The following is a 20,810-nucleotide window of genomic DNA, read 5'->3' as shown; positions in this document are numbered from 1 at the left end:
TGTTGGTTGTCTTATGTGACGTGGGGGCTATGCGTAGGATTTTCTGAACGTTTTGACTTTGATATTTAGCTTTTTATTTCAAGGATTTTGTAATCACAGCTCTTATGTCAATTTTTAAATGGTTAATACACAATTATAGTGATTTATTTAGTGCATTTTGCAAGCCGTAGTGATTTCACATCCTTAAATGTAATCAAAAGGTTCATGACAAGTCAATACACTTATGTCACACACAATGTTCATTGTTTAATTACTTTGGTTTAAGATTGTTTTTGAACAAAGAAAATAGAACTTTCCCTTATTCAGTTCAATTAGATTCTGCTAGATGTAGTCAGTGACCGACTAGAGGGAGCTGAAAAGTATTTGGTCTGCTTTTTTTCTCGTAAGAAACTGAAGGGGGGAGTGAATTCATGCTATAAAATAGATTCCTCATAAGGGATACTTACCCCAAGTGCATGAGTAGGTCCATATTCTTCTCTCCTTTCCTAGTGCAGTTGTCTTCTGCATAGCATACACACCACTAAATGTAACAATTTCTAGTTTAAGATTGGCAGTTCCTAATATGGGGAGGTGATTTAACACGCTATTACTGTTCTAGCCTTTGTAACTCATATTCTGATGCAACACACTAGAGTGCTAACATGTTTCCATATGTCAGATTAGTGCTTCTCATGCTTTTGGTACACTTGAGAGAGTCTGCCAAGATCTGCAAACTAGCTGCTTTTGGAAAGTAGCATAGTTCTAAATGATGAGCGACAGACTTGCAGACTCACTGCTGCTTCAGGCTTAGATTAAAAGCAGTTTGAGTTGCAAATACATGAAGTCATGGAGCCAGTGGGTCAGTGCACTGAGGGAAGGAAAAATGTTTACAGTCTGGTTCCAGTCTGTTTTGCCCATAAAACATCTGAAGTTTATAGATGCTTCCAGAGTATAAATAGTAATTGGGAGTTGGCAGTTTGGTCTTGGATAGTACATGCTCCCTGGTCAGTACATATTCCCAGTTGATTTCTGTAGTAGTTAGATGGATGCCCTGGCCTGAAATTTGTCTCCTCATTGTAGAATGGGATTCCAGATAGCAGTCATAGTTCAAAGTACCTGTGTGCCATGCCCCATCCTCCCACCCGCTGCAAGCAAGTACTTCCATAAATGGCACTGAGATTTTGTATGGAGGGAGATGAAGAAACTTCTGCACTAAGGAAGTGCAACAGTAATCATTTGGACAGAACATCCCATTTCTTTACTTTCATGGGTTAGTTTCTGTTCTGGATCTGGCAAACTAAAACAGCTGAGTGCTTAGTATAGAGCATATGGTATCCTGGCACTTGCAAGTCCTTCACACCCAGCATATTCCCCCCTTTTTTTTCTTTTCTCCGTATTCCTTGGGCTGACTTAAACCTCTGTGGAAGAGATTGGAATGGTCTTAGGGAGGTCATCCTCACAGTTTGAAGCGGTGCTGTGGCAAAACTGAGATAAGGATGTAGGACACCACTATAACTAAGTTTTTGTCATAGTTAAAAATTTGCTCCTGGCTCAGTCATTGGGCTTTGGATTTTGTCCTCAAACTATATGCATGTACAAATCTCTTCGCAGTTCAGAGCTGTTTAACTTTGTTGAAGCCTTGGATTGGTTGGGTGATTCTAATGTGATATAATGCATCTTGCTGTTTGGGTCTCTGGTTTAAAATTACAGGTTGAACCTCTCTAATCTGGCACTCGTTGGTCCGGCAACATCCGGGGTCTGGCATAGGCGTCAGCTCCATATGTGCTCTAGGGCTGGAGCACTCACAGAGAAAAATTAGTGGGTGCAGAGCATCCACCAGGACCAACCTCCCCCCTCCTCCCTCACAGCACTTCTGGAGTGCCGCGAACAGCTGATTCTCAGCATTCAAGCTCCAGGAGGGAGGGGGAGGACCTGGGCTGGCAGTTGGGACCCCAGGCGAGGGGCTGATAGCTGGCACCTGGGGCCAGCTTTGGAGCCACCCGGGCAGGGAGCCATGCTGGGTACAAAGCCAAGGGGTACTGCAGCACCCCCTACACCCTTGCTTCTTGTGCCTATGGAGACCCACTGGCACTCTGCATTGACCTCCCATGATTTGGCAAATTCTCTAGTTTGGCACCAGTCAGGTCCCAAGGGTGCCGGGCTTGAGAGGTTCAACCTGTATCCCAAGTTGTTAGTGACTGAAAGCTGTTTGTTTGCAAAACAAGCTGGAGTTTTGCATCTGGTTCATAGGAAAATTGTGCTTGTTCTCACTGTGAAGCAGTAGTGAGTTTGCAAGTTTTGTTCCCTTCCCTTCCCCTCCCCACTTACCCACCTCTCCCTGCCAAAGTGTACACAAACCCAGCTTGTTTGTACACTGCCTGACAGGTTTCTTTTTTGTGCATTTTAGAGAAAATGTAAAACCCTTATTGATTGCCTGTTGGGAAGAGGATAATTCAAAACTGGAACATCTTGCTTTATTGTAAACTGAGCTGGGGCTATGGTATCTCTGGTACTTAAAACCTTAACTTGATCATATTTCTTTGAACAGAGTTATATGGGGTTAATTAGGATAGTTAGTATTCAGTGAACTCTGAAATAATGAAAGTGTTAATTGGAGCAAATCTGAGACTAATTACAGGTATGTTTACTAAATTCAAATTAGTGAGTTGTTTTGAATGACCAGTGCAAAATCAGTTTTAGGATTTAAAATAACAAATTGACACCTTGGATTAATGAAGTGCTTTTTTTTTTGGACTGCACGTTAGGTTAGAATCCTGTCAGGTCTGTCCCTGCTTCTCCTCCTATTTGCAACCATTTGGATTGCTTTATGGCAACTACTACAGAAACATCTGCTGAAGAGTAATATCCAGAAAGTATTCGGTGTATTTTTAGTATCTTTTATGTAGAGTAAAAGAGAATAGAACTGCATTTGTTCTCCATGGGACGGTGGTTTGGGAACCCCTAGATTAATCTGATTTCTCAGTAAATGGGAGATGGGAGATTAAACAGATATTACTGGTTTACAATGTCCTTTTTAAAAACTTCTTCTTTCCCCTTGCTTCTATTAACATGGTTAAGTGTTCAAACTGAAAATGTTAATTTTTCACCAATGACTTGTTGACGCCTTTCTTTTCCTTGTCAGTTGCATTTTAATGTTCAGTTTCACTTTTTAGTTTTCATGTTGTATCAAGTTAGTGTAATGGTTGGATCACAAATCCTGCAGGGGTCTTTTAAATAGATCCAAATTACAGTTTGACTCTTGGAAAACAGTGCAATTGTTTCTTATTTCTTGTGAAATCCTTTTAACAAATAATAAATGTGAGACATAATCTACATGATACCGTCTCTTTAACGGTAGAGTTGATTCCTTTCTGCTGACTGGACAGTGAGCAGTAACAAGCAAAACATTCACATTTCATTCTCTTTTGAGTCTAAAGTTTGCCGTGTTCTTTCAGGGCGGATACTGAGATAAGAGTTGTGTTAAAGCAGTCTAGAAGTGAAGCCTTCTCTTCCATGATGGAGTTCTGATTGGGGCGTGGCTTTTCTCGAAGCATCTAATGTTGTGCACAGAAAGTGCTTAAAAAAAAAAAAGGAAATAAGATAATGTTTTGAGCAGATGTGGGATGAGCTGTGATGTGCTTGTCAGTAACATGCTTACCCCAGGAAAAGTATTTTGGTGGTCTCTGAAAACAGATTCAATCTGTGACTGAAATTCTCCTATCTGTCTAGGGAGCTGTAACCAGTCTAACACTTAGTCAAAAATCAGAATTCACCTTAAACTGCATATAACAGACTTAAAAACTATCATACTAATGTATTCAGTGAACTGTGACAAGTGATGTGTTGTTTCTTGTATCTGATCTCTATATACAGTATCAGTGCTTTAGCTACTTCTAAATTACATTAGACAAAGATTTTTTTTACAGTTTTAGGCCCTGACAGTGCTACATTTAAAACTGTACAAGTAGTAACCATGTTTTGACACACTGTATTCTTGGATGGCTTTCACGCTATTTTGATAACCAGATGTGACTGGAGCTTTTACTAACACGACTCTTTGATTAGTCTAGCACTCTTTTTCTAACTGATTTTTTTTAAAAAATCAGTGTTTAAAGAGACAGCCTCTCCAGAGGGTAGAGGATAATAATGGTAGTTGGGACACAAGTTGTTTCCCTTCTGCAAATGACTTGTGTGATGTTGGGCAAGTTGCTTAACCTTCAAGTGCCTCAGTTTCCCTATCTGTAAAACAGGAAATATTCACCCGAGGCCCTGAGTTCCTTGGATGAAAGGCACTTCTAGCAGTCCCCACATGGGAAGCACTCCAAGTTTAATAAAAATGGGCAAAGATTGCATACATTAGAGGAACCCACTACTGTACTGTGGAGAGGTGGGAGGAATGAATAGAGTGAGAGTAGTTGAATCTGAGGTGAGGGAGGGATTACCTCACACAATCCCTGAAAACTCAGGGAGAAGTTAATAGATTTTTGGATGAACTGGGAAGCCAGTGAGTGACTGATGTGGTGATGGTCCTACCAGTGTCTGCAGAGTAGCCTACCTATGCTGTTATAGACATTCTGAAATTCACGTGGCTTCAGGAGGCAGTGAGGCTGGAACTGGCAGAGCTGTGGCCGTATATGAATGTGGCTTTCAGTGGATGCAGGATCAGGAGTTCAAGGGCAAACTCTCACTCAGTCTTGATGATTCAATTAAGGACAATGGTATCAGGGTCACAGCTGGGACAAAGGACTTTATTCTGGCCTAGTTTTATTGGTCTAACAAACGTAAAACCGAGGAACTATATTTATTGCTAAGATTCCAAAATACTGCAAATGTTACTTTGATGGCAGCAGTGTTGTTTCATGATCAACCCACTTTGAAATGAGTTGTATGAGTTTGGGGAAATGAAAACTAAAGGCTCCTTGCTTTGCAAAACCCACACACATCTGCTATGTATTTGGATAAAACAGTAACCAAAAGCTGGTACACTTAAACCATAGTTTTGAGGTTTATTAAGGTGTTGGCATGCTACAGAATTAAGGATCCTGACTAACTTCCCCCCAGCCCTGTTTTCATAACCAGGCTACCTCCATTTGCCCTTGTTAGTTTTCATGGTTTGTGCATGATCTGTTCCACATCCCCAGACACTCCCTCCTCTAGTATCAACATTGTGATCACCTCTTGCTCTTAGCACTGGCCAGGGGTTCTGACTACTTACTTAGCCTTTTCTCCTCTTCAAAGTACAAATAACATAGGGGAACAGGAAACCTTGATAGTGAAGAAATTGGTGCTGAGTGGGTTCCTTAAATCCCAGACCACTTGCAATTAGAAATGTCCTTGATTTCTTTCTTGCCCTACCCGAGGATAATCTGGATCCTTGGGGGAAACCTGCAGGTTTCCTCTTCCAAATGTTTAAAGTAGACTTATCAGTCCAATGTTGTTCTGTTGGATCTGCATCCAAACTGGGACGGGTGAATAAAAATGTGAACACTTTGGTTATATCTACACTACGTACCTTCTAGCAACAGCTGTGCCGCTACAGCCACACCGCTAAAAGGCACACGGTGTAGCCGCTGTTTGTCTGCTGGGGAGAGCTCTCCTGCCTGCAAAAACACCGCCCCCCCCCCCCTCCCCCCCCAATGAGTGAGCGTCCGGTAGCTTTGTGGGCAGGAGAGCTCTCCTGCTGACAAAGCCCTGCTCACACCTGCACTTTTCGTCAGCAAAACTTTTGTCATTCTAGGGAGGGGTTTCACACCTCTGAAGGACAAAACTTTTGTCCTTCAGGTTCCAGTGCAGACAAAGCCTCTGGGCTTGTCTACACTGGCACTTTCTCGCTTAGGGGTGTGAAAAAACACACCCCTGAGCGCTGCAAATTTCAGCACTGTAAAGTGGCAGTGTAGACAGTGCACCAGTGCTGGGAGCCATTTCCCTCGTGGCAGCACTTTAAGGGCATGTCTTCACTGGCAACGTTAGTCTACAAGTTATTTCAAAGCCTTAGGACGTTGCTATCCCGAAATGCTATCCCTATTGAACAAATAGCAAAACACACATGCTCTACTAAAGTCTTTTAAAATTTAATTGTGAGAACAGCTTGGCCTGGTTTAAATTTTGTTTACTTGGCTTGCATGTAAATTAACTCACTTTGTTTTTGTCAGTCAATTGGTGCCACTCAGTAACTATTTTGGTTTAAAGGGAGCATTCATTCATTTGCTGTGTGTTTCAGCTAGTCAATCTTTTTTCTTGTTTTTTTTAAATGTTACTGTCCTTTAAATGCTAGCAGTATACTTGAACCATGGGCTGTTTGCTTGTGGTTGAAGGGAACTCTTCTTAAAAGCTAAAACTAAGAAGTGTATTGGACTCTGGGAGCCTGCTAATAGTTTTTATAACCCACTAGTCTCTCATGTAAGAAGAATGACAGAAAGCACATCTAGTTATTGCTGCTGTCTTTTGGTGAAGAAAAATTGTACTGTGCATCTATGACTTAGCTTTTACAAATCCTGCGTGTTTCTACCTAATACAACACTGAAAGGAAAGCTGCTGGTTAGAATGTCTGTCTTCATAAGGACATATTAGGTGTTTTCCTCATTTGTTTGAAACATTACTTGTGTGATCACACTAAAAATAGTTTGCTTTGACTTTCTTCAGTAGAGATCACAAGACTCCACAAGCTGTCTGAATCAAACCTTTCTGAAAATGGAATACTTGACACTTATGAATCAAGTTATTTAACAGTGAGCTTCCTGTGGTTTACACAGACTTCTGAATCAGAGGGAGGATTGAGGTCTGCAGCTGAGCTGAGCCCTGGACAACTTTGATTCCAGTTAAACAAACGAACACATCTATGAGCATTCAAAGCAATTGGCTGAAATCCAAGAGAATGATAGAGGTCTATTTTAGTTTTGTACCAAAGGTGCAAAGGCTGATGTTCGAACAGAGGAAGATCTTGTTAAGACTACCCTGCAGACCTAATCTCCAGAAAGCCATGCATCTTGCTGTATCATAGTGAGTGTATTTTAAAATACTGCTTTATCACACCACTTGTTGCTTGAGCACATTTGTCACCAAAGTGAAACACTTCAGCATATAAATTGTCATGTAGAATTCTGTCCTTGGATCAAGTTGTTTTACCTCTTCACCGATATTAGCATCTTCATGTTTATGCTTACCCATTCCCTCACTATGTAAGATCCTTGAACTGTGAAAATAAAGCTTAACAGCATCTTTCAAGCAATGTATACATGCTATTCTGACAGTGATTATTTTTTATGTAAACTACACTTTTGGAGAACACTTCCTGAAACTGCCATATTTTCAAATGTCAGAACTAAGTTAGTAAAGGGAAATCATGCCTCACCAATATACTAGAATTAGAATTCTTTGAGGGGTCAACAAACATGTGGACCCAAGGGGTTCCAGTGGATATAGTGTACTTAAATTTTCAGAAAGCTTTTGACAAGGTCCCTCACCAAAGGTTCTTACGCAAAGTAAGCTGCCATGGCATGAGAGAAGGGGCTCATGGATTGGTAACTGGTTAAAAGATAGGAAACAAAGGGTACGTATAAATGGTCAGTTTTCAGAATGGAGAGCGGTAAATGGTGGTGTCCCCCAGGGATCTGTTCTGGGACCAGTCCTATTAAACATATTCATAAATGATCTGGAAAAAGGGGCCAAAAGTAGGGTGGCAAAATTTGCAGATGATACAAAACTACACAAGATAGTTAAGTCCCAAGCAGTCTGAGAAGAGCTACAAAAGGATCTCTCAGAACTGGGTGACTGGGCCACGAAATGGCAGATGACATTTAATGTTGATAAATGTAAAGTAATGCACATTGGAAAGCATAATCCCAAATATAAATATAAAAAGATGGGGTCTAAATTAGCTCTTTCCACTCAAGAAAGAGATCTTGGAGTCATTGTGGATAGTTCTCTGAAAACATCCACTCAGTGTGCAGTGGCAGTCAAAGCAAACAGAATGCTGGGAATAATTAAGAAAGGGATAAATACTAGGACAGAAAATATCATATTGCCTCTATATAAATCCATGGTATGCCCACATCTTGAACACTTCTGAGGTGTGGTCTCCCCATCTCAAAAAAAGATGTATTGGGGTTGGAAAAGGTTCAGAAAAGGGCAACAAAAATTATTAGGGGTGTGGAATGGCTTCCGTATAAAGAGAGATTAATAAAACTGGGACTTTTCAGATTGGAAAAGAGACAGCTAAGGAGATACGATTGAGGTCTATAAAATCATGATTGGTATAGAGAAAGTAGATAACATTGTTATTTACTACTTCTCATAACACAAGAACTAGTGGTCACCCGACCCCCAATTTGAGAACCCCTGCTGTAACCAATCATTTAAATCACTTTCTGTACCAAATAACTGGAGGATAGCTAATGTGATGCCAATTTTTAAAAAGGGCTCCAAAGGTGATCCCAGCAATTACAGGCCGGTAAGCCTGACTTCAGTATTGGGCGAACTGGTTGAAACTATAGTAAAGAACAAAATTGTTAGACACAGTGATGGACATAATTTGTCAACATGAAGAGTCAACATGTTTTTTGTAAAGGGAAAATCATGTCTCACCAATCTACCAAAATTCTTTGAGGGGGTCAACAAACACACTGACAAGGGGGATCCAGTGGATATAGTATACTTAGATTTTCAGAAAGCCTTTGACAAGGTCCCTCACCAAAGGCTCTTAAGCAAAGTAAGAGGGAAGGTGCTCTCATGGATTGATAACTGGTAATTGGTAAATAGTGGTGTCCCCCAGGGGTCTGAACTGGGACCAGTCCAAGTCAACATATTCATAAATGATCTGGAAAAAGGGGTAAACAGTGAGGTGGCAAAATTTGCAGATGATACAAAACTACTCAAGATAGTGAAGTCCCAGGCAAACTGCAAAGAACTATAAAAGAATCTCTCAAAACTAGGTGACTGGTCAACAAAATGGCAGATGACATTCAATGTTGGTAAATGCAAAGTAATGCACATTGGAAAGCATAATCCCAACTATACATATAAAATGATAGGGTCTGAATTAGCTGTTACCACTCAAGAAAGAGATCTTGGAGTCATTCTGGACAGATCTCTGGAAACATCAACTCAATGTACAGTGGCAGTCAAAAAAGCCAACAATCATTAAGAAAGGGATATACTGTATAATAAGACAAAATATCATATAGCCTCTTTATAAATCCATGGTTTGCCCACATCTTAAATACTGCATGCAGATGTGGGTGCCCCATCTCAAAAGAGATGTATTGGAATTAGAAAAGGTTCAGAAAAGGGCAACAAAAATTATTAGGGGTATGGAATGGCTGCCATATGAGGAGAGATTAATAAGACTGGGACTTTTCAGCTTGGAAAAGAGACGACTAAGGGGGGATATGATAGAGGTCTATAAAATCATGATTGGTGTGGAGAAAGTAAATAAGGAAGTGTTATTTTCTCCTCATAACACAAGAACTAGGTGTCACCAAATGAAATTAATAGGCAGCAGGTTTAAAACAAAAGAAAGTACTTCACACAACGCACAGTCAACCTGTGGAACTCTTTGCCAGAGGATGTTGTGAAGGCCAAGACTGTAACAGGGTTCAAAAAAGAACTTGATAAATTCATGGAGGATGGGTGGGCAGGGATGGTGTCCCTACACTCTGTTTGCCAGAAGGTGGGAATGGGCGACAGGGGATGGATCACTTGATGATTACCTGTTCTGTTCATTCCCTCTGGGGCACCTGTCATTGGCCACTGTCAGCAGACAGGATACTGGGCTAGATGTACCTTTGGTCTGACCCATTAGGGCCGTTCTTAGTAGCTTTCACTTCAATTTCAAGTACATTGAGGCTTCTGCTTTAGCCATGCTATAATGTTTTGATTTTGCTTGCATGTGTGTGACCAAACCAATGCCTAGTTTACCACTTAAAATTTGGGTTGACATAGCTGCATCAGTTGGGGGTTTGAAAAATCCACACCATTGAGTAACCAACCTATGCTGACATAACCCCCAGTTATAGACGCAGCTAGGTCGACAAAATGCTTCTGTAGACCGAACTACCATTACTCAGGGAAGTGGTGTTCCTATACTGACAGGAAAAACCCCTTCCATTGGTATAGGCTGTGTCTGCACTATGAGGTTATGCCAGCATAGCTACAGTGCCGTGGTGTAGACATTTCCCAAGTTAAGGGAACCGTGCTAGAAAGTGAATCTTCCAACTCATTACATCCCTAATTCTGCAAAGTTGATCCCTACCTCCAGTTTTGTAACATAGTTCCCTGAAGCAAAACTTTAAAAATTTGGTTTGTGTTGGTGTTATGCGTTTTTTGGGGTTTGTTTTTCAACTTTGATTTAAAGTAAGTCCTGAAAGTTTGTGTTAACCTTTAAAAATATCAGAAATCCAAGTCTTGTCTTCACTGACTTTTGCTCATGGACTTGTTGGTAGGATCTCAAGATACATATGATGAGCTTTTCGCTTAGTTTAGGATGTAGAGGTGTTGAGTTTTTAACAAAGGTTTCCTGTCTCAAGTGCTCAGTAGGCACTAGAGTTTAAATGAGTGTTAAATTGGAGTTTAAAAATGTCTGTCCCGCTTTCAGTCACTTGGATTTGTCTTCCATGATGACACTTCACTAGTTTTCCCGCCACCATAGACTTGGTATACCTTCTACTTTGTTCTCATTTTCCCATTCTTACTATCACTGGTGCAGTTCTAGCAATACTGAGCGCACTCTCTTAGCTGGGGCTACTCTTATTCTTACATCATGTCATTTAGATCTACTCTGAGCAGCAGTCAGAAAAAAGATTGTTTGGGATCTTTAGATGCAAAGTTGTATAAATACTAAAGTTCTCTCAAAATCAAACTAAACTGGAGTGGGAAGGGGGAGGAATTCCTAATCTTTCACTTAACCATCTTGGGTATTACAAGTGACAATAGTAGATTTAAAGGAAAAAAAAATTAGATGTGACTTTGTCTTCCTTTAAATAGAATTGTAACAGTTGCTGTCTTAGTCCTCTTAAATAAAGGCACACTTGTCCTTTATCCACATAATATGCATAAGACTTTTCTATCCTCTGTATTTAAAAAAAAAAAAAAAATGAAGGTGTATTAGTGAAGATTTTCTTATTTTTGTCAGTAGGTCTCATCATATCCAGTTACACTCTATCTATCGAGAGAGAGAGAGATACATGTGTGCGCGCGCACACACACACAAGGGTATCCCTATTAAATCTGTCTAACTGGGCATGTGCCATGTCGTTGTTGTATCTCACCTCTACATTCCAAGTGCTCTTTGGGGACTGGACAATCTCTCCCCCCCCTCCCCCCACCCCCCCCCCCCCCCCCCCCATGAAAGTGATATTTATTGGCTTTGCATCTTGCCCTTCACTCAGCTGAAGTATTTATAGAGTTTTAACTTTTAAGGCATGAAAATGTGCCTAGAATATGCAGTTTTCTGAATTCCATCCCCACCTGATTGGGAATAGTGTGTTTGAGCGATTCTAAAGTCTACACAAACTCTTTTTTATTAGACCCATTCAGCATGGACAAAGCCCTGGCTGGGATGATTTAACTGGGACTTGGTCCTGCTTCGAGCAGGGGGTTGGACTAGATGACCTTCTGGGGTCCCTTCCAACCCTGATATTCTATGATTCTATGATTCTATGGACAGCTAAGTGAACAAAAGTGGGGCTGTAGTCAAGAAAGTGCTTAGTCCAGTAAAATTGAAGGGGTGCAAGTGAGGCTGAAAGTGATCAGTAGTCAAGACTCTAACTTTGAGCTGTGTGATGTACAGAAATGACCTGGGTAAGGAGAAAAGACTCCAAGGCGAGAGACACAAGGGGAAAATGTGAATTAAAGTCCACGAGAAATGAAAGACTCTTACCCTCTTAAAGGTAATATAAGGTTGAAGCATATTGTCAGGAAGTTTGTCCATTGCTGTCACACTGGTTGTGTGAATGGACTTAGGTTATTAGGGTGACTGTCATTCCAGCCCAGAGAATGGACCCTCAAGGCACATCTTCGCTTGCAGCGCTAAAGCGCTGAATGTGGCTTGTTTAGTTTTTAAAACAAACAAAAAAAAACCCCCACCTCCACAAGGGGAATAGCTACTAGCGCTGGGAGCACTAGGGCAGTGTCTACGCTGGCACTTTACAGCACTGAATCTTGCAGTGCTTGGTGTGTTTTTTTCATACCCCTGAGCGAGAAAGTTGCAGCTCTGTAAAGTGCCAGTGTAGACAAGCCCTCAGGGTAAAGGAGTGCGGGAGGAAAATATAAACTTTTATATAAAAGCGTCCTTGTAACTGGAATATTTCTTTGTTTTTTTCCTAGCTTTTTCTGACTCTTAAAATGGCCATCTTGATATATCTGTCCAGCACACATCTTCTGACACATCAGCAAATGAGCTAAAAACCCAAGTAGAAGTAGTTTTCTCAATGCAGCTGTTGAAGCTTTTGAGCTTTAGTTTGTAAACTTACTGTGAAATGCTTCGCTATAGAGCATTGCTATTGCTGTGTGCTGATGTATTTTGCATTCATATTATCAGGAAATCCCCTCTTCTGGAAAGCAGCTTTTGGTGCTGCTTTATGACCTTTATATGTTGTGGTTTAGGTTTTATGCTTTAACAAAACAATCACTAGTGTGGCAATAAGCTCTCAGGACTTAAATGAAAGGTAGTAACAAGTGCATTTAAATGCAGAAGAGTTAAGGCCTCATTAGAGCAATGTAGATTCCTTAAACAGAATAGTGCTGTCTGGTTTAAAAGTTCTTTGAAGGTTCTTAGGACAACATTGGACTATCTAAATCCATATTTAGGTACCTAAATAGTCTGATTTTTTTTTTCAAAGATGTTGAGCACCCAACAGCTCCCATAAGTTCCTAAATCCTTATTTAGGCTCTAAACTTTAAACATGCTTTTTAAAAAAAAATCTTGTCCTAAATCTTTCAGGTAGAAAAGGTGCTTTGGATTAAGAAAAGATGGAGTCAGGAGACCTGGCATTTCCTGGCTCTGCTGCAAACTTTCTGTGTTTGAGCAAGTCACTTTCCTATATCTGTTTCCTCATCTGTCTAAGAGGAATGCCCACCTGCCTCTTCCTCACAGAGGTGAGGTTGTATCTGTAATTTATGAAGCACTGTGATCTTCTGTAGTAAATGACATTGCAAGTGTGAAGTCATGTAGTCATATTGAACAACCACTGCCTTCCTCCAGCAAAATTTGAAATCTGTTACTGTTTTCCAATACCGTAGTTTGTCAGTTTATGAAAAGTATGTGACATTAAAACAGATACAATATAATATGTGATAGTGGTTCTTTAAATACTCGCCTCAGGGTCTGTCCCTTAAAGTATGTCAAGCACAGGATGACTCACTCCAAAGACCCAGCCTTGTCTAATTAAAGGCTTGCATTAAAACTGCAGTTTTAAAACCCGAGTATGGTGTATACTTGCACCAGGTGACCTCTTCACCTACAAATGAAAAAGCTGGCAAAGGTATTTAACTTCTGAGCCTGTCACAACTAGCCAGAAGTTTCTGGTGTCTTGGTTACTTTAATATCCTAATGCCTGCTCAGACTTCACATTTTAATAGTGTCTCCTCTGGAAAGGACTGACCTTCTTGATCATTTTTTAAATATTCATTCTTAAGCGAGGGACCTTATCAGAGATGTAATTTTGCCCCCTTATCTTTAGTTCTTTTATGACTCAATGTAGTACCTCCTAATCTTGAATATTTTATGTAATTTAAAGTCTCTTGATGCACAAATTCATTTTATATACTGCAAAATCTAGTTGACTTCCTGTGCTTACCTTTACTGGCAGAGTAGTATAGACCGCTCTCTATTTGAATTGATGGCCAAGTAAGCCCCATTTTGATTGCTTTGTAGTTAAGAATTGGTGGACTGTAACTTACAACTTTGCCCTCTGGTTATGACACTGAATATCTCAACAAGGCATTTCAGTTATAATGCTCTAAGTTTTTCATTTGGCATCAACCAAAAATAGAATTATTCAAGCTTCTGTAAATTTTAGTTTTTGCATCTGAGAGGGTGTTCAGAATTGCAGTTGCCACATGCAAGCCTTGGTATTGTCTTGAATTTGAAAGATAGTCTGTTCAGTAAAGGAAATATTATATAGAATTGCGGCCTGGAGCACTATTCATAACTTCCTAAACAAGGTGTGCTTATCGAGGGTGGTCTTTGGCAAGAAGGCTTATTCAAATGTGTTAGATTCATCCGTTCATTATGGTTTTACCTTTCCGTCTACTGCTACTTGCTATGCTCCACAGCTAGTGGGGCCTGTAGAAATGGGAGCTGACTTCATTGTGCAGTTTAAATGAACTTTTCTCAGTTGGCCTGTATTAACCCATGCACCTATATACAGACTACTCAGGAATAGCAAAAAAAAAATTAAATGCAATATTTTATACTGAAGTTGAGTCTGAGGTTTGTACGGTGATTGCCCAAATGAACAGTACTAAAAAATTTGACAATCTTAAACTTTAAAATAGTTTTTAACTGCTACAAATTAGACTGTCCCTGCTTTTTTTTACATGGCTGAATATTAATCTCCATGAGTGTCAAGCTCACTAAACTTCTTTATATACAACTGCATACAGAATTTATAAAAGTCAGTGACTAAAACTTTTATACCAAGTATGTTTGGTTTAAATAACTGGACTTTAGATTGTAAACTACTGTGACCAAGTCTGCCATCTGTGGAAAAACTCTGATCAGTTCATTTTGTTTTTTAGGGGGAATCTGTAAAATATTTCCTGGACAACTTGGATAAACTTGGAGAATCGGTAAGTTTAATTTAGTTGGGAAGTTTAAATCAAGTTAGTCTTGGATATCATAGGGATTTTGTTGATTCAGTTTAAATATGTAACTTATATGTAGTAACTGGGGAATAGTGCTTTCATCTTGTTTTAGTAATTTACATGACCTACAGGTTGACTGGTTGAAACATCTAAACATGAGTGGCTTCAGGTATGGATCAGTCCATTTTGGTCAACTTCATGATCATAGGATTTTAAAAATCCTAAATTTCATGGTGGTGTTATTCTATTGGTCCTCACCCAAAAAGGAGTTTGGGGGGTGGAGGGGAATGCTATTGTAGGGGGTGTTGCAGTACTGCTACCCTTACTTCTGTGCTGCTGCTGATGGCGTCGCTTCCTTCAGAGCTGGGCAGTAGAGCCACTGCCAGAAGCAGCGCAGACGTAAGGATGTCATGGTATGGTATGGCCACCCTTACTTCTGTGCTGCTGCTGGCCAGGCATCCGGCTCTGAAGGCAGCACCCCACCAGCAGCAGCGCAGAAGTAAGGGTGGCAATACCGCGACACCCCTAAAATAATCTTCACACACACACACCCCTCCCTGTTGTGTCAGGACCCTCAATTTGAGAAACACTGTCTTCCCCATGAAATCTGTATAGTGCGGGGTAAAAGCACACAAGACCAGATTTCATGATCCATGACATGTTTTTCATGGCTGTGAATTTGGTAGGGCCCTAGGTATGGAGTAGAATAGGGTCATTGTTCTGTATGGCAAAACACTCAGAAAACAGTATGACAGTGGCCAGGAGAAGTCTGTGGACACAAATTGTAGAGTCTAGCAATCACCACTGAACTCTGCAGAATATATGAAGTCAGTAATTTTTCCATAGAAAGCACATGGTGCTGCTGTGTTCTGAAAACGTCTGCGAAAATAGCACTGTTTCCCTATTTGTTGCGTTTAATTTGAAAATCAGATGTGCTCTTTTTACAAATAAAAAAATATGGCTTTTTCTAACAAGCTCCCACTGGGATCTAAAAGTCAAGCTGGATTTACTGGGTTCACAGATCACTTTCAATAAAGATTCTAACGTTAGAGAGTATTCTGATGATGCATGAGCCATGTTTAAATCCAGCTCAGCTTATTCTAACACTGCTAACAGGATTGAGTAGCGGTAAGCTTATGTCCATGCACACCTGGAGCAGATCTGTTAAATAGGGTGGTTTTATTTTCAGTCATTCTTATGACCATAAATGTACATTAAAGAGAAATGTTTACAAAGTGGTTATCTGGATTGTGTATTTTGGTGTCCTGAATTTGCTAGTAACACTGTACATCCATTGATCTGGATGGCTCTGGGACAGTACAGATCTAATTATTGATACTCAAAGATGCCTCTTGCTAGAAAACTTTTTGTGCTTACATGTGAGAAACCTCTAGAACAAGAAATTAAGTGACTGTACAGATCACTGTTACATTTTGTAATGTGCCTGGCATATAACACAGTTAAAGATTTCATCCCGTATTAAATTTATATTGTGTCTGTGCTGGAAAACATTTCAACATTCCATTTTCCATGGGATTGTATTGCCTCCTATTAACGATAGCCATTTTGGTTGTAATTTTTGCCTCATGAGCTTGTGTGTATATTCAGTTTGTATATTCATGTCCAGCAGTCTTGTTTTGCAGAACTTATGCATGAAAATTGGCCTTACAATGGGAAGCTAACATCAAACCTAACTGCGGAGACACTGCATCTCTGTTATATTCCCAGCCATAGGTGCCAACTCCAGGGGTGCTCTGGTGCTGGAGCGCACACGCCCCGAGGGGAAAAAAGGGTGCTCAGCACCCACCAGCCACAACTGTTCGGCAGTGGCACTGATCAGCTGTTTGGCATCTCGGGAGGAGGCTTGCAGGAGGGCGGAGAGCTGTGGGCAGGCTCTGAACTCTGGGAGGGGGTGGACTGGGGGCAGGAAGAGGCAGAGTGAGGGTGGGGCATTGGGGGAAGGGGTGGAGTGAGGGCGGGCCTTGGTGCAGTACCCACAGGGAAAAATAAAGTCAGCACCTATATTCTCAACAAATGCTTTGAAGCCTAATAATACCCAATACTTAGAACATAAGAATGGCCCTACTGGGTCAGAATGATGGTTCATCTAGTCCAGTATCCTGTCTTCCAGTAGTGGCCGGTGTCAGGTGCTTTGGGAGGAGTGGGGGGGTTTGAACAGAACAGGCAATCACTGAGTGATCCATCCCCTGTCTGCTCCCAGGCCCTGACAGTCAGAGGCTAGGGACACCCAGAGCATTGGGTTACATCCCTGAACATGTTGACTAATGGCCATTGATGGTCCTGTCCTCCATGAACTTATCTAATTCTTTTTTGAACCCTGTGATAGTTTTAGCCTTCACAACATACCCTGGCAACAAGTTCCACCAGTTGACTTTGCACTGTATGAAGGAGTATTTCCTTTTGGTTTGTTTTTAAACCTGCTGCCTGTTAATTTCATTGGGTGACCCCAGGTTCTTGTGTTGTGATTAAGTAAATAACACTTCCCTGTTCACTTCCTCCACACCGTTCATGATTTTATAGACCTCTATCATTTCCCCTTCTTTAGTCCTCTCTCTCTGAAGCTGAACCAGTCCCAGTCTTTTTAATTTCTCCTCATACAGAAGCTGTTCCATACCTCAGTCATTTTTGTTGCCTTTCTCTGTATCTTTTACAATTCTAATATATCTTTTTCAGATGGGATGGCCAGAACAGCGTGCACTTAATTGTTTTTTCTTTTTTTGCAGTGATTTTGATTGAGGAGAGTCTAAGCTATCATCTAAACTTAAACTATATGTAGAACCAGAACAAAACCTTTCCTAACTTGATTATCAGGTTAGATCTCACATAACACTTACGGAGTCTCATTTAGAAGTTCCAGCATCAGTGCTGCTTGTTTGCCTTTTGCCTTACGGCGTCTGTCTGAAGCAATAACAGGAATACGGATTGTCTCTAGTAGCCACCCAGGTGGCTTTTTTAACTTTCTGTCCAGATTTTTCACACCCATTGTTATGCCTGTCCACGCATTAAATTTAAAACAGTCACTTTGGGGCCTGCTTCTGTTTTGCAGCCGCCTTAAAGTTCTTAATCAGAACTATGAAAAGGAATTATAGCAATATCGGAAATTCCAGTTAACTATGCCTGAAAGAGTCTCTAGCTATAAATACAATAAATGACTGCATTTCTTTAGCAATTGCATCTTGAACCAAAATGATTTTAGTCACTTATCAAAATGGTGAGTTTTAAAGATTGACTTTTAAAGTTGGATAATCGTATTTAATCTAATTGTAAATCACAAACGTTAAGATGTGTCGTTTTCTTCAAAATCATCTTTTAACAGAAATGACTAGATATTTTCAGGCAAACGCTAGGTAATTTTGTTATGAAAGTGTAAATATAGCTTTGGGTAAAGTTCTCTTGGTTTATTCCTTCTCATTTGTATGAGTAGAGCACAGCTTTTTGCTGGCGGTTAAAGATTATTGTTATGCTTTGGAACTGTAGCAGTTTATGGGTAGAAGCACTCCCTATTCCTGTCTCATGCAAACAGACTGATTTGAAATTACATTGTTAATGAACAGACATGACTATGGTCTTTTCTCCTTTATCATAAGGAAGCTAGAGAGATCAGCATGTCTAAAACCTACTCGTTCAGATTGCTTGACCAAGTCAACAGAGTAAGGAAATGGGTTCATTTACATATATGATTATAACATATATGTTTGTTTCAAAACTGAATTGTAAATTTCTCTATTTTTCCATATCTTTTTCTCACTATTGGTCAAGTAGAATATTAATTGTAAACATTTTATATAGGACCTTAGCTTTGCATAGCATGTTAGATTACAGCTATGTCAGCACTACAAGAGAGAGGTAGGAGTCCCCTGCTCCTGTACCCACACACGTAGCAGCTTGATGAGAACTAGTGCAAGTATAAATAGCAGCGTAGTCAGGTAGCACCGGCAACAACAGCAGAGGCACAGCCAAGATGGGCAGGTACATACTCGGCACAGCTCAGTCGTGTCTCTGCTTCCTGTGTTACCCCAGCTATACTGCTATTTGTACTCATTCTAGCTCTCATTGATCTGTCGCGAACATGTACATGAGCAGGGGAACCATATTCCTTCCTCAGAGACCTGGTCTCTGCCTTGAACGGATTCCAATCCAGATTAGGCAGACAAAGTGAGTCACACTAGCAAGTGACACATTCTGATATTTCTAAGTAGGTTGGGAGAGCAGACAGTGCAGGAGTGGAAGTAGAGGGTGAAAAATAAGGCCAAAGTGGTAGGTTTTGAGGAGGCATTTGGAGGAGTTGAAGATGCTTGGCTCCTTGGAATAGTAACATCCTCATTCTTACCTTGCTTGTTTTGTCTGTAAGTGTGGGAGAGCAGGAGAAAAGGAAATGGCAAAGCTGAAAAAGGGGGTGGAGTCCTAGGGACAAGGTTGAGAGTGACAAGAAGTGAGATGCAGACTGATGGACATGGGATGTTTCAGAGAGGCCAGTGATGGAGATGTCATTTGTACTGGCTATAAGAACAATAGCGTGATCCAGAACGTTGGCAGTGAGGATTGAAAGGAGGGGATGACTTAAGAAATTGTACAGGAGCAAGAAGGCCTCAAGTCTAAATATGAAATAGAAAGGAAGGAATTGGTGCCCTGTGGTTGCACGTATGACAGGGAAGAGTGGATCAGACTGTGGGGATGGAGAAATGAATTGGAACGAGGTGAAATTCAGTTTTTTTCCATGCTTAGGCATTGGGAAACCTATGAGGAGATGGGAATTGATGGGAATCTTATCAGTCAGTGGTGCCTTCAACTGTGCACAGACTACTTGACATTCACATTGCCCTTTACAGACTGTGTACAGTTACTTCACATTTGGCTACATTTAATTAAAATTTGGTGGCTTTTATGTGCCAGTAACAGTAAACAGTCTTTAAGAGGGGAAGTGAAACACTTTTTTTCATTGAAATTTAAGCCGAACGTTAATGCCCAGTTGTGAGCTTAACCCAGGTGTCCTGGTCACTGATGGTGCTCTTGCAGGCATGTGTATCTTGGGAGCTCTAATAGGAGGTCAGGGTCTTGCATTTTATCTGCTGGAAAGGAATTGTAGAAATATGCTTTGTGCCCTGTTTTGTGTACTTGAAATGTGTTTAAAAAGTCTGCTTGTCTTTTACCTTTAGAAATATCAGGAATGTCTGGTCCCTGGCTTTGATGGAGGACCTCTTTGAGAGGGAGTTGATCTCAGGAATGTGTTTGATCTTTTGCTCCTTCACAGAAAGGGTGGTGGTGGTCACTCTGCAGCATGGACAGCCACTCTCCCAAATGTTCATTAGGCACCGCAGTTAAGTTTTTTTTTTTAAAAAAAAAAAAAAAAAAAAAAAAAAAAAAAGTGCAGCACTTTAAAATCTAACTCAATCCTTGCTCAGTTTCTTAGTTTTCAGCCTCTGTGATATTTCTCAGATTTTCCCATGTTAGTCTTTTCCTGGCAGACAAGACCTGAATTTAATGTAGTAAAGCAAGCAGGAAAACTTATTAACCTTTCAGCCTGCTTTTATCCATGAGAAAGAGGCAAAGAAGGGCAAAAGCCCAGCTTTTTTTTCCAGGGGTCACTTTTAAGACAGTAGGTGAAGTTCTAAAGTCTTCGGCTTTCCTTCTGAGAAACTAGGTGGCAACATCATGAGTGTACGTCAGTACCCTAAAGATGAGAGCAAAGAGGGGAGCCTTGTGGCGGCTCAGAAAGTTTCTTGGTAACTGTTTTTTATCAGAATCACCCAAATATCTCAGTTGTGGCCAGTGTGAAATAAAAGAATCAGGAGTTTAGACAAAACGGTTGCTGTTCCCTCATTAGTTTCGCTTTCTGGTTTTCATGCATTAAAACAAAGTGCTCCTTAAAATCTTGCTTTTGTTTTAAATTCAGCTTAAATCCTTTTAAAAATTCATTTTAACAGATGTCTATTAAAATAGAATCCCATAATTCCCTGTCTGTAAAAGCTTGCAGTGATATTGATATTGTCTTGTTAATTGTTTTTAAA

At 40.5% G+C, this 20,810-nt stretch overlaps 1 protein-coding gene across 2 annotated transcripts in view; it reads left to right on the top strand.

Annotated features, from left to right (window-relative positions):
* The window catches only part of GNA13 (G protein subunit alpha 13), a 43,873-nt gene that overhangs the window by 14,906 nt on the left and 8,157 nt on the right, over window positions 1-20,810 (top strand). Inside the window, exon 3 of one of the 2 annotated variants that reach the window (XM_037914623.2) lies at window positions 14,716-14,766. The exons of the other annotated variant lie outside the window; for it this stretch is intronic. Within the exon in view, the coding sequence (XP_037770551.1) occupies window positions 14,716-14,766 (51 nt within the window). The remainder of the gene's footprint in view (window positions 1-14,715; window positions 14,767-20,810) is intronic. 2 annotated transcript variants of the gene reach the window in all.

Source organism: Chelonia mydas, chromosome 14 (genome assembly GCF_015237465.2).
Source record: "Chelonia mydas isolate rCheMyd1 chromosome 14, rCheMyd1.pri.v2, whole genome shotgun sequence".
Taxonomy (NCBI): Eukaryota; Metazoa; Chordata; order Testudines; family Cheloniidae; genus Chelonia; species Chelonia mydas.
This window is presented reverse-complemented; position numbering and strand designations above follow the sequence as displayed.